A 14,783-nucleotide genomic window follows, 5' to 3' on the forward strand; every position below is an offset into this window, starting at 1 on the left:
TGCCTTTAAGCCCAGCACTCAGGAGGCAGGGGCAGACATGTCTGTAAATTCAAAACCAGCCCGTCTACACGGTGAGTTCCAGGGAGACTCCCAAAGGAAGAGGAAGAGGACAATGACCACAAACCTATGGACCTTATGTCAAACGTTGCTTGAATTCTGCCTTCCCTCATTTGACACTATGGAAAATCATCATCTAGTTACCTCATCTTGGTTTTCGTTACAAACCTCATACATACCTCTGATAACTGAAGGGAGGCAAAAAAGTTTGCATTTTCTCTGATGTTCTTCAATCTCTTCCTCTCGTAAGGTGACAATGTTGAAAAGTCATCCTAGAAAATGCATCCCCCCCAAAAAAAAACAAAATCTGTTACTTCACACATTAATAGCAAGAGCAACACACAAAAGCAGATACTTCACTCTCTGCCCAGACACCTCCCTTCACAGCGCACACAGACGCTGATTACTTCATGTCATCCTAACAAACAGCCCATAATCTTTGCTGGACTGGATAGTAAGAGAACCTGAGTTTGGGACAACTGTATGGCTTTCCAGTTAAAAACTAAGCAGCCTGCCTGGCACGGTGACACGCACCTTCGGTCCCAGCACTTGAGGCAGAGGCCGACAGCTCTCTGAGTTGGAGACCAAGTGTGTCTACACTGTGAGTTCCAGGACAGCTAGGGCCTATGTCTCAAGGAAAAAAAAAAGGTAAGCTAATATGCCCTGTCCTTATAGCAAACTATTCCCTAGCAAACAAAAGTTATTTGTATAATAAATTAAACACACCCACGTGAATAAATATATGCAGTCCCAGCCCTGGATGGCAAAGACAGGAGGATTCCTGGGGCTCAGTGGCAACCGGTGTAGACATCAGTGAGCTCCACGTTCAGTGAGACCTTGTCTCGAAAAGTAAGGTGAAGGGCTATAGGGAGAGCCATCCAATGTTAGCTTCTGACCCCCACACAAAGATACACGGAACCTGGACACACATCTGTATAAGCCACGCCACACACAAAACATTCTGAGCTAGCTGGGCTTTTTTGGTTATTTTTGGTTTTTTTTTTTAGGATTTATTGATTGATTATGTGTACAATATTGTGTCTGCATGTACGCCTGCAGGGCAGAAGAGGGCACCCTGTGAGCCACCATGTGGGTGCTGGGAATTGAGCTCAGGACCTCTGGAAGAGCAGCCAGTGCTCTTAACCTCTGAGCCATCTCTCCAGCCTTCTGATCGCAATTCCTCGGGAAGAGAATGTAGTGGGATTGTGAGATAGAGGGCAACACCGGCTAAAACAGAGCTCACTTTATCTAGAACTTTGCTTGTCTAGAACAAAGTCTTGGGTTCAGTCCCATGCACTGCAAAAAGCTAAGCATAATCTTAGCACTTGGGAAGTAGAGACAAGAAGACCAGATGCTCATGGTTACTCTCAGTCACATACCAGATTCAAGCCCAGCCTAGGATAGGAGACCCTGTCTCCAGAAACAAGAAATGGAGACATTTCTACAGAGAGATCAGGCCCTAGGAAGATTAGCTCAGTGGGAAAGGCAAGTATTTAGCACATTCCAGGCCCTGGATCCAATCCGAACACCACAGGAAAGCCAGGCGTAGTGACACACGCCTGAGATCCTGGTAAGAGAATCAGGAGTTCAAAGTCAGCCTGGGCTTCATGAAACTTTTTCTCAAAAACAAAAATCAGGAGGGCTAGATAGCTCAGCAGTCAAAACAAAAGCACCTGCCACCAAGCCTGGTGAGCCGAGTTCAGTTCCTGGGACCCAGATGGTGGAAGGGAAACCATCTCCAGCAAGCTGTCCTCTGACCACACACAGACCTCGGCAAGCATGTACAGCTGCTCCCCCCACCTTCCCCTCCACAAACAAATGACTTAATCAATGTGAAGATTTTAAGCACCGAGTCTAAGCTATCCTTAAGATCTAGTTTACCTAGATCGGGGTTCAGTATGAGGATTGAGGGGTTTACTATCATTATCACATCTTTAAATGCTTTTATTGTGTGTATGCATGTGTTCAGGTATGCACACCTGAAGGTCAGAAGACAGCTTGACAGAGTCCTGGTTATCACCTTAGCAAATAGTACCCTTACCTACTGAGCCGCTTCACTGGGCCAAATTTTTAAAGGACATGGGAAGCGGGAAATAAACGTCTGTGCTTAAAAATAGAATCACGAACCAGGTGCAGTGTCGCACACCTGTGATCCCAGCACTCAGGCGGCAGAAGCAGGTGGATCTCTGACTTCAAGGCCAGCCTGGTCTACAGAGCAAGTCCAGGCCAGGCAAGGCTACACAGGGAAACCCTGTCTCAAAAAGCCAAAAGAAAAAAAACTTAGAATTCTGTGAGCTGAGTAGTGGTGGATGCCTTTGATCCCAGGGGAGGCAGGTGGATCTTGGAGTTTGAGGACTGAGTTCCAGGACAGACAGCATGACACAGAGAAACACAGTCTCAAGAAAACAAAAACAAAATCAAATTATGTATGTATGTACACACACACACACACACACACACACGTGTGAGATTATCTTACTTAACACATATGAGCACTTATTGCTTTGGCCATAATAAATAATCTTCTCAAAGTGAAACTGGAATGTTTGTATTTGTCACCTTGTCTGGTTTTGTTGAGACATGGTTTCTTTTTTAATATATATATAAAATATATATATACAAAATAATATACACATTATTTTTGTTTTATGTTCATTAGTGTTTTACCTATATGTGTATCTGTGTGATGGTGTCAGAAGTCCTGAAAATGGAGTTACAGACAAGTGTGAGCTGCCATGTGGGTGCTGGAAATTGAACCTGGGTCCTCCAGAAAAAGAAAGTGTTTTTACCGCTGAGCCATCCCTCCTGCCCAAGACAGGGTTCCAGGAATCCCAGGCTGGGCTTGAACCTAGTGTATGGCCAAGAGTGACCTTTAACTTTGGATCCTCCTGCCTACCAAGCCTAACTGAGTCAGAGTCCCACAGGTAGAAAGCAAACCAGCTCCCATAAGTTGTCCTCTGGCCTCACTGCTCTTGCAGAGGACCTGAGTTGGGACCTCAACACCCTTGTCAGGAGGTTCATGGGGGTCTCTAGCTCCAGGAAATCTCAAGTCGTCTAGCCTCCTAGGGCACATGCTCCACCCCTACACTCACCCATTCACACAATTAAAGAGTGTAAGATGAAGAGGCCACGGTGGTTAAGATCACTTGCTGCTGATGCAGACGTCCTGAGTTCAGTACTTGGCCCCTACGTGGTGGCTCAACCTATGTGTGAAACAATTCCAGAGGACCTGAGCACCCTCTTCTGACTTCCACAGGCACCAAGCACGCACGTGGTGCACATACATGCATGCAGGCAAAACACTCACACACTAACAGTAAATCCATCTGAAAGGAAAAAAACTTAATCTACATCACTGTTGCTAAAATTCTGTCATGATCGTTGAAGGATTTCCTGTCTCAAGGTTGTGTAAACACTGCTTCCCAATTAACCCTGACTGGTTAATAAAAACACTAATCAGCTATTCAGAGAGGAGAGGAGGCGGGACTTCACAGAGGCCAGTCAACAGCCTCAGAGGAGGAAGAAAAGGAAGAAGGTTGAGGAGGAGTCTGCCATGAGGACAGAGAGATCCTGCAGAGGGCCAAGGCGAGACTGAGAGGACAAGCAGGCCACATGGCTGGGAAGTAGCCAGACTAGCATCAGAGATGAACCCCTGCCCAGCTGTGGAGCTCTAAAGCTTATTAATGAATCTAATAGCTCTGTGCCAATCATTTGGGAGCTAGAAGGAGTAACAGGGGAAAAAAAGGGTTTTATGTTATTTTACAAACATTTACCCAAATCCCACCACAGTTCATTCTGGGAAGCAGTGAGTTTACTGGGCTTCCTTCCAGGGCAAGGCGGGGGGGGGGGGGGCAGTTACTGACAGGAGTGCATGCTCCCCTGCCTTTACCCAACAGGTGGGCCCCTCCCAGAGCCCTTCTCCCAGAAGCCTCGCAGGTAAGGCTGCACACAGCAGGCGACTGGAAGGGGCTGTGACTGAACGGCCAGCAGGGTCAGCTGGGAGTCTCTCTTTCAGGCAGGTGCAGCTGAATGCTTCAGAGCGAGAGCGGCCTGGCTCTAAGGATGGTCTTGTACAACTAAAGTCAAAAGTATCTGAGGACTAGACATGACTTAGTGGGTATAGGGGTGGCTACGGAAGCATGAGGACCTCAGTTCAGACCCCAGCACCACACAGTCAGGCACCACAGCACAGTCCTTAACACAACCCCCACCTGCCCCCCCCACCGTGGAGACTCGCAGACCCGGGGAGGCTCACTGGCCAGCCAGGCTAACCAAGCAGCTGAGTTTTAGGTTCAGCAAGAGATTCTGTCTTCAAAATAAACAAATACAAAGAGGTTACTCAGCCCCCACACACAACCACGTGGTGAGAGCACCTTCACACACATGCACAGCACAGGGACACACACAGGTGAGTTACTAGGTCACAAAACTAGAAAGGGGATCATGAGAGGAGAGAAAAACATCTTTCAGGAGATGGTAAATAAGCTGGGCATGGTGGCACACACCTTTAATCCCAGCACTCACGGAGGCAGCGGCAGGCAGATCCCTTTGAGTTTAAGGCCAGCCTGGTCTACAAAACGAGTCCAGGATAACTAAGGCTAAGGCTACACAGAGAAACCCTGTCTTGAAAAGAGAGAGGGAGAGAGAGAGAGAGAGACTAGCCAGGATAATGGAATCAATTCAATGAGAACGCAGAAGCAGAGGGAAAGTAACTGCCAAAAAAAAAAAAGAAAGAAAGAAAACAGCTGTGTCGGGGCAGACATGAGGGAGAACAGGAGAGGGGAATGAGGACGATGTATAATAACTATGTTTGATGATATGAATGTTAAAACCCGTTACTACATAGTCTAACCTGAACTTTTTAAAAATTATTTTTCTTTTCTATTTTTTAAACTAGGCTGCAGGATCGCTTAGCAGTTAGGGGCACTGCACTTGCTACTCTTCCAAAGGTCATCAGCTTAGTTCCCAAGCATCCACACAGAGCAGCTCAGAACTGCTGGGAACTCCAGCTCCGGGAGACCTCACACCCTCCGGGATCCTCAGACACCAGCACCCATGGCCTACATGCATGCAGGTACACGAGTAGAAATTTTAAGGTGAGTGAACTTACATGAAGTGATTTCTATGCTGGCTCTCACAAAATACCACCTTCACCCCTTGGAGGGGGCACTTTAAAGAGAGAGGCTCACTCTTTAGCCCAGGCTAGCTTCCCATTCCTCCTGTGTCAGCTTCCTGGAATGCTGGGATTATAGTTGGGGCTACCACCCCCAGGCTCTCACTAACTAACTTCCTGTCCACACAGGACATTTTCTCCCGTGGCAACGGAAATCTCAGATGCACGGGAAAGTGAAATCACAGCCTCCTGCAGCACATCCGAGGCCTGAGACATCTCAGGAGACATGGGGAATCCTGAAACAAGTCAGGGATTACTTCATAATTACTGAGGGCACAGGAGCTTCTGTGGGGTCTTTCCAGATTATGAAAAGCCTGAATATATCAGGCACCGTAGCTCACTCTGTAATGCCAGTACTCGGGTGCTGAAGCAGGAGAACTGACAAGAGTCTGAGGCTACATACTGAGTTCTAGGCCAGCTTGAGCTGAGAAATCCTATGTTTTAAAAAAATCAAAAACAATGCCGGGCGGCTGTAAGCCCGGTACTCAGGAGGCAGAGGCAGGGGATCTCTGTGAGTTCAAGGCCAGCCTCATCTACAAAAGCGCGTCCAGGACGGCCAAGGCTACACAGGGAAACCCTGTCACAGAAAAACCAAAACCAGACCACAAGGACAGCACTGCGCAGGACACGCCTTCCTCCCAAGGGTCCTGCTGTGGGCTGGATGACCCCGCCCTCTCCCCACGAGCGACACGGACACCCGTGGGACTCTTTGTTTTCGGCGGGTTCGCAAGTATGTTTTTCCCGGGGCCCATTGTGACTGTGGCTTCCCGGAAGGGGCCGAACCGGAAGTAGCGTGGCCGCGCACGAGATTCCACGGGCAATAAAGCCCTGTCAAAAAAAGAACCAGTAATAGACGTGCAAGCCTGCCGTCCCAAGACACCGCATCAACAGAGAGAAAGAAGAATCACAACCTAACCTCGAGAAAACCCTAGGCACCTCGGATTGAGAGACGTTATCCAGAATAACTGCGCAGGGTCTTCCAAGTGTTCAGGACAGACTGAGGAACTGTCACAGAGCAGAGGCATGGCCAAGAAAGACCTAACCGTGGCCGGGGTAATGGAACAGCGAAAGGAGACGCCATGAAAACTGCTGGGATCCTAACAGTGCTGTGCACAGTAACCCAACTGTGTGAAGATCAGTTTCTCCTTAACACGAGGATGAACTAAGTGACACACACTAATTGCCTAGACCCACGGCCAGGCCAGCCTGAAACTGGTCATCCTCCTGCCTCAGCCTCCCGAGTTAGTCTCTCGTCTGCAAGCTTTTCTTTAACTTGGGGTTACTGAAAACTTTTTAAAATGTCACCTGCAGCCAGGGTGTGGTGACACACGCTTATAATAATCCCAACACTAGGAGGAAGAGGCAGGAAAATCAGTTTCAGAGTCATCCTCAGCTAAACCAGAGTGTGGGGTGCTTGCTTGTTTTTTGAGATGTCCTGGCCTCCAACTCACAAAGATCAACCTCAAGGAGCGTGAGGCCAGCCTGTGCTATCTGAGACCTAGCTCCAATTTTTTTTTTGTTTTGTTTTTGTTTTTGTTTTCAAGACAAGGTTTTTCTATGTAACCCTTACTGTTCTGGAACTCTGTAGATCAGGCTGGCCTCGAACTCATAGATTCACCTACCTCTATCTCCCAAGTGCTAAAATGAAAGGTGTTCCCCACCACCACCCAGCTCTAAAAAAAATTTAATTTTAAAAAACAAAAACATAATAGACATGGTAGCTTTAATTCTAGCCCTCAGGGAGGTGGATCCCAGAGTTTAAGGCCAGCCTAGTCTACAGAGTGAGTTCCAGGACATCCAAGGCTACACAGAGAGACCCTGAGCTGAAAAACAAAAATAAATAAATAATAAACAAAAACAAAAACTAGGAACTAAAACTGTAGCTCTGTTGATGGAGTGTTCACGCGGCATGAGCCCTGGGCTCAACGCTCAGACAACATAAGCCAGGCATGAGCTCAGCCCGAGGAGATACAGGCCAGAGGACCAAAGTATGCTGGAGAGACGCCTCAGCAACTAAACATCATCCTTGGCTTCAAAATGGGGCTGAGGGGCTGGAAAAAAAAAATGGCTCAGCAGTTAAGACCATTGGCTGCTCTTCCACAGGACCCAGGTTCAAATCCCAGCACTCATATGGCAGCTCACAACTGTCTCTAACTCCAGTTCCAGAGAACCCAACACCCACACACAGACACACATGCAAGCAAAACACCAATGTACATAAAATAAAACTAAATGATTTCAAAAAAAAAAAAAAAAAAGAGGGGAGGTCTGAATCTGGAATAATACATAAGACCTGCCTCTAAAATAAACAAACAGATAAATACTCAGCTGCTGAGAGGGTCTTTTTATTGCATTCATTTATTACATTCATTTATTTGTGTGTGTGTGTGTGTGTGTGTGTGCGCGCGCTTACATGTGGAAGTCTCAGGGTATAACTTTCAGGAGTCAGCTCTCTTTCCCAATTGTAAGCCCTGGGGAGCAAACTCACCCTTAGCCCCTTGAGCAGTATCACCAGCCACAGAGAAATTTTTCCTGAGGTTGAGCTTTTTTTGTTTTTTGAATCTCAATTGTAGTGCTGGCTGGTCTAGGGCTCACTATGTAGACCAGACCAACACTGAACTTGCATCAGTCTTCCTCCTTCTATCTTGAAAGTGGAGGGACCTGAGGGCTGGAGAGATGGCTCAGGGGTTAAGAGCACTGGTTCTTCTTCCAGAGGTCCTGAGTTCAATTCTCAGTAACCACATGGTGGCTTACAACCATCAAACCAAACTTCGGATCATTTGTATTGGTTTTAGGATTTGTTGTTTTTAATTTTATTTTATTTTGTTACCTGATGCCTCTCATTTGCTAGGCAAGCATTCCACAGCTGAGCTATTTATCCCCCAGGCCAAGAAATTCCTTATAAAGTCATGCTTGGGGCCAAGAGAATCATTTTGAAGTTTGAGAATAGCCTGGGCTACACAGCGAGTTCCAGGCTAGCCTGAGCTACTAAATGAAATCCTGCTGGAAGAATGGCAAGAAGAGAGAAGAGGTGGCCAATTCTTTATAAGGTGAAATATTTAATAGAATGTAGAAAGGCTGGAAAACAAAAGTCACAAATTTTTGTAGAGGGATTTTTAATCCACCAACATGTCTACTCTGGCTGGAATGCAGACACACCCTCAATGCCAAACAATAAAGATAAAGTCAGTTTGTAGAAGGAAGCACCCATGTTTGAAAGTGATATCTAATTGAGAGGCAGACAAAATGACAAATCAGAGAAAGATATGACAGCATTAGCCAGAGATAGGAAATGCCCAACTCTCACCAGAAGAGATAGGAAAAAGAGGACTTAAGAGAGCAGCTCTGAGAGAGAGAAGGAGGAAGCAGTTTTACCACAACAGTTTACAGAGACAGGTTGCAGAGAGAGAACAAGCTAGACATAGGTGAAGACAGAACAAGCCAGAGAATGAGCAAGAATCAGAAGATTAGACTAGATAGCCAAAGTTAGTATGAGGCCAAGCAGAGCAATTCAGTCAGAAGTCGAGAAAAGCCAGTTGGAATCAGCCAGCTTGGCCGAGGAGTTTGAACCAGCCAGCCAGAGTTCAGGAAGAGCTAAAAAAGAGTGAGCTTATTCAGCAGTAAATCTCAGAGGCTCGGGGCTGGAGAGATGGCTCAGAGGTTAAGAGCACTGTCTGCTCTTCCGGAGGTCCTGAGTTCAATTCCCAGCAACCACATGGTGGCTTACAACCATCTATAATGAGATTCGGTGCCCTCTTCTGTCATGCAGATGTATATGCAAAATAGAGCACTCATATGTAAAATAAATAAATAAATAAATAAATAAAATCTCAGAGGCTCAAAACATTCTAAGCCTAGGGTAGATTGTACCGAGGCTAGAAGATTCCAGGACTAGGCCTGGCTTAGCAGACGGAGGCAGTAAGCCTCAAGCTGACAACTACTCAAGTGAATAAAAGTTACTTTAACAAATTTTCCCAGAAAACAAAACAAAATTCTATACTTGCAGTCCAAGGCTATTCTAGATAATATGGGGGAGGGGAAGAAACTGGAGACTAAATTCTTCTAAAGCCTGGCAAAGCTTTAGTCACCCTACTCCAGAAAGATGATGCTTGATGCTCAGAGCTTGTGTAACACGCAGAAACCTTAGATAGCGCTGCTCATGGAAAGGGAAAAACTAGTGAACTGTGTGATTACAACGTTATCTTAGCCAGGCCCGGTGTTACAGGGCTGTAATCCCAGCTAATACATACACACAAAAGGATCGAGAGTTCTGTAGCCAACCTGGGCAACTTAGTAAGACCCTGCCTCAAAACAAAGTGAAAAAGGGGGCTGGAAGCCTGTCATTAGTACAGTGCTTTCCCTAGCACTGGGAGCCTCTAGGTGCCGTTCCGAGCACCACAAAAAAAGATAAATAAATGCAGCATCTTACACTTTGTCTTTTTTTCTTTTTTTAATTATTTTAGGCGTTCATAACACTACTTAAAACATCTCTACTGCTGTAGTTTTTGCTCATTACACCCAAGCAAAAAGCAGCTTTGTGTTAAGCTCATATATCCAAGTCTTAGTTTAAGACATAATCTAATCCAACAGTTTCTCAAAGCGCAGTCCCAGACCAATAGTATTGCTGTCTGTAAAGAAATTATAAAAGCCGTGAGGGGGGGGGTAGGCCTTTAATCCCATCACCCAGAAAGAAGAGGCAGGCGGATCTCAGTGAATTCAAGGCCACCCTGGTCTACACAGTGAGTTCAGGGTTACACAGAGAAACCATGTCTCAAAAAATCAAAAGAAAGAAGAAACTATTAAAACAACCAGGTGAGGTGGTATAGGCTTTTAATTCCAGCACTTGGGAGGAAGAGTCCATTCCCATCACAAAGCAAGTTCCAGGCCAGCCTTTGCTACATAGTAAAACCCGATCTCAAAAAAATCTTTTCAATTAATTTTCCAGCCAGACATGGTGGCTAACAAGATCCTGTCTCAAAAAAGGCACTTGCCTTTAATCCCAGCATTTAGGAGGCAGAGGCAGGTGGATCTCTGAGCTTGAGGCCAGCCTGGTCTACAGAGCGAATTCCAGGACAGCCAGGGCTACACAGAGAAACCCTGTCTTGAAAAAAACAAAACAAAAACAAACAAACAGGCTCTCCAGACAACTCATCAGGTAAAGGTGCCTGCGTCATACCTGAGAATCTGATTTTACTTCCTCTGAGCTCCACACTGGTGCCAGGGCACATCCATGCACACAGACCCATGTGCAGACACACACAAGCATATACATACAAGACATTTTTTTTTTAATTTACATTAGATGATAAAAACATTTTGCTGGCGATTCCTTACTGCTTTAGCTTTCAGAACTTGTAATCTCAAACTGAGAGGAGAAGTAGAAGTCAGGTCTTACCAGTCCTGGGGCGCTGTCCTCGTCGCTGCTGTCCATGTCCACACCAAGAGGCTCTGAGTCTGACATGCTCCTGTGCTCCAGCTTGGTACTCTGAGGATAAGCTTCCGAGGACAGTTTCAGCAGACTGGATTCTGCCTTGGAGGATAAGGCCTTCATCTTTGGAGTTAAAACCGTTCTGCAAGCTTTCTTCAGGCTGGTCTTCTTACACACTGCATTACTAGAACTCTTTTCCACTGGGGATTCGGACAACTTAAATAGGCTTAGCTTGGAATTGCTGAGTGAAAATGGGGAAAGATAAACCTTAGCTGTTTTCCCTAAAGTTGTAGTCTGTATTGGTCTCAAAGAAGTATAAGCAATATTTTCATTTTCTTTATATTCGTTCACCTATTTGAGGCAATAAAGGAAAAAAGTGTTAGGAATACCAGCTCCCATGTTCTTCCTTACAAGACACTAAGCAGATCTTTGTAAATAAATCTGACTCCTCCTTCATAGTAACATGATTCACAATGATAGCCTGTTGGTAAACTTTTTCCCTCCTCCAAAATCTGAATACTTAACTGAATAAAATTACTGAAGGCAAATTTCTTCTACCTAAGTCTGTAATTGACGTGAGCACGCCAAAGGTCAGACTCAGGTTAGCTATAATTGCTTAAAGCTGACAGTAACTCCTGCAAAGCAAAGGCAGGGAGCCAGGGGGAAAGAGTCCCAAGTCAATCATACAGGTTTGGGTTGTTTTCTTTTTTTTTGGGGGGGGGGGGGGGAATCTCACTACCCAGCACTAGCTGGCCTAGAACTCACTATGCAGACCAAGTTGGCCTCGAACTCATAGAGTTCCACCTGCTTCCGCCTCTAGAGTGATGAGATTAAAGGCAAATCTACTTCTGGAGTTACTCCTGGAGTTGGTAGGAAGTTTTCGTCAACGCTTAAGGACCTAATCTTCTTTAAAGAAAAACAAATGGGCAGGGCCCACGGCTTTTCTTTGGCGCCAGGTGCCAGCGTCTAGCAGACGCCTCCCAGGCCGAGTCGGGTCTCACCTGCACCTGGGCACACTGCTGGCCCGCCTCGGCCTCGGCGCAGGCCGCAGACATCTTTCCGCCTCTGAGCTGCGGAGCTCTTCTGGCTGGAACAAGGGGAGATTAGACCGGCCCTCGCGTGATGTGGGCGGGCCTGGGGGAGGCGCCTCCGCGGCCCCCAAGGAAGACCGGCCTGGACTACCTGGGCCAAAAACCTTTTTTTGTGTGTGTGCGTTTACTGTTTCTAGGTTTAACAGCCTCGGCTGTGCTGGAATTCACCTTGCCGACCAGGCTGACCTCAATCTCACAGAGATCCGCCTGCCTCTGCCTCCCCAAAGCTGGGATCAAAGGCTACGCCGGGTGCCGTCCGCCTTTTGGGCGCCTTCTTTCTTCTGAATCCCTCGGCCGTCCACCCGCCTGCACAAACCTGCAGCTGACCTTTTGAGTTGGACTAGTTTACCCACAAGCTCCCAGGATCCGCCTGTGTCCACCCCCTCAATGCCGGGGCTTTTCCCGGAACTCCCTCAAGCTTGCCAGGTCAATGCTCTTACCCAGTGAGCCATCTACCCGGCTGTGTTCTGGGTTTTGGGGTTTTTTTGTTTTTAATGCAGCATCTCTCTATGTAGTCCTGGCTAGCCTCGTAATCCTACTGCCTCAGCTTCCCGATTGTGGGATCCAGGGTCTTAATCAACACTTACATTGGGTCCTGTAATGTTAAGGACACTGCTCGGGGTTGGGGATTTAGCTCACCAGGCCCGGAGTTCGGTCCTCAGCTCTGGGAGATGGGGGGAGGGGAGAGACCAAAAAAACAAACAAACAAACAAAAAAAAAAAAAACTGGCTCTTTAGTTAGAAAAACTCCATGCTGCTTTGTAAGGGTCATACAACTTTGTAGCATGACCCTGGAAAAGACCTATAATAACATATTGCAAGATAAATACGCAGAGCCTAGGAAAACTGCAAAGTGTTTGCTTTGGGACCTGTGTTTGATTCCCCAGCACCCAAATTAAAAAGACGGGGTTATAATCCCAGCAGAGGCAAACAAGACCAGCGCAGTTCCGCGGCTATGGCTAATACAGAGGCCCAGGTACCGGAGACACTGTCTCGAAAACGTGGAAGATGACCCAACAGGATGCTTGCCACAAGCCTAGTAACTTTATTCCCAGAGCCCACATAAAGGCGAATTCTCATTGTTGTCCTCTGAGCTTCCTATGTGAACCAAAGCACACACACATCAATAATAATGGTAATAATTTTATAAAGGTGGACAGATCCTGAGGAAGGACCTCCAAGACTGGCCTCTGACCTCCACAGGCATGCACGTAACACAAATGCACAACCCTTTCTCCTTGTCCCACACCACACACACACCAACTCAACACTCAGCCTTCACTTCTGCCCTCTTTCTTGCAATACCGCTACCAGAAAATTGCACCTCACCACTACTGTACTTTTTAAAATCTTAATAAGGGGAGCAGCTAAGCATGATGACCCATGCCTGTCATCAGACTCAAGAGGTAGAGACAGATGGATCAGGATTTCAAAGTTGTCCTCAGCCACCTAGGCAGTTCAAGGGAGGCGGTAATTACATGAACCCCTGTCACAAAAATGGGGGGGGGGTAAAAAAAATCATTTTGTGTTCCTTGTTTTCTAAGCACCGATAATGCTGGTGTAAACTGCACATAACTATCTGTCCACCTGTTTTTAACTAATGAAGAATTACAGATGGTCAGCGTTAACAACAGCCCTCAAGTCCATCCTCCTCAGCACTGGTGTCACAGAGACTACAGCAAGTACCGATCCAGTCAGTCTGGGCTACAGTCACAAAGACCTTGGCTTCTATCCCTGGCACCACATAAAACCAAGCGGGTGACCCACACCTGTAATCTCAGCTGTAGGCAGTTGAATGAAGGACACCAGAACTTCCAGCTCATCCTCAGTTACTTTAAGAGTTACAGGGCAGGTTGGGGTACAGAAAACTCTGTTTCAAGCTTAAAATGAGATAAAAAAGAAGAGGAAGAAGAGGCAGGTGCAGCAGCAGAAACTGAAAGCCTCAGAATCTGGGCATTACCAAATAAGATTTCCATACACTGTCTTTCGTAAAGTCAACACCAAGTCTTTTCCTCGTATTCTCTTGAGTTGACCTGAACGGAAACAATTATTTTTCCATCACATTTACCACCCATGAAATCCCCTACGCCAAGTTAAGCCTCACTCAGAACAAACAACTGCTCTCCTGAACTGCACCTGCAGCTCAGCAACACAAAGTTTTAGGCTAATGAGTTCATAATATGAAATTTCTATGTCCAGTGAAGAGGCACACCTATGTAGGATCCCAGCTACTCAGGGAGCATAGGTTAAAAAAACAAAAAACAAAAAACAAAAAAAAACTTGGAGGCAAAAGTAAACAAATTTGCCTGGGCAACACGGCTAAACAGTTTCAAAATTAAAAGAAAAATAAAGCTTTCTGCCCCCTCTCGCCTTTTAAGGCTTTTCTGGTGTTAAGCTTCCCCACTTATCTTAAAGTTTGCCAATTTCCTCTCTTCACCCAGCAAGGACCCAATTTCCAAAAACGAGCGAAATAATTTGGTAATTACATTGACTCAAGGTCCTCTATGATATAGTACTCGCAGAATTTTCACTATGTAGACCAGACTAGCCTCAATCCGCTTGCCTCGGCCTTCCGAGTGCTGGAACTAAAGACGTGTGCCCCAACCAACAGATGGCCCCTGAGGGTTTTGTTTTGTTTTTGTTTGTTGTTTGTTTCTGAGAATGAGGCAGGGACTCATTCTGTAGCCCAGGCTGGCCTCCAAACGCTGCAATCCTGTCCCGCCCTTCCAGACGCGGGGATTATACAAGCGTGACCCATGTATGCGGCTCCAGCTCTTTTTTACACTTCTGAGCTTTTAACAATATGCACAAACAGCCCCTCACAATCTGCTCGGTTTCTTCAAAACACAACAAATGAAACCTTTAATCAGAACCTTCCTGGACCTTACCAAAACCCAAAAGAAGTAACTGCCCGCCAGAAGGAGTTTCCAAATCTTGAGAAGTTAAAGGCGGGAAAGTTGCCTACGAGGACGCTCAAATTTCAGCCTAGCCCTTTAAGAGGGCCGAGCTCACGAGTCCTCCAAAATCCCACAATC

General features: G+C 46.4%; 1 protein-coding gene across 1 annotated transcript in view; it reads right to left on the minus strand.

Moving 5' to 3' along the window:
- The window catches only part of Wdr76 (WD repeat domain 76), a 37,292-nt gene extending 22,537 nt beyond the window's left edge, over positions 1-14,755 (minus strand). The window contains exons 1-3 of the mRNA XM_060371882.1: positions 14,637-14,755; positions 10,626-11,009; positions 237-329 (exon numbers count right to left, since the gene is read on the minus strand). Coding sequence (XP_060227865.1) covers positions 237-329; positions 10,626-10,781 — 249 coding nt within the window. The 5' untranslated portion in view covers positions 10,782-11,009; positions 14,637-14,755. The remainder of the gene's footprint in view (positions 1-236; positions 330-10,625; positions 11,010-14,636) is intronic.
- Between the last annotated feature and the right edge of the window lie 28 nt (positions 14,756-14,783).

The sequence above is a fragment of the Meriones unguiculatus genome, chromosome 18 (assembly GCF_030254825.1).
Source record: "Meriones unguiculatus strain TT.TT164.6M chromosome 18, Bangor_MerUng_6.1, whole genome shotgun sequence".
Taxonomy (NCBI): domain Eukaryota; kingdom Metazoa; phylum Chordata; class Mammalia; order Rodentia; family Muridae; genus Meriones; species Meriones unguiculatus.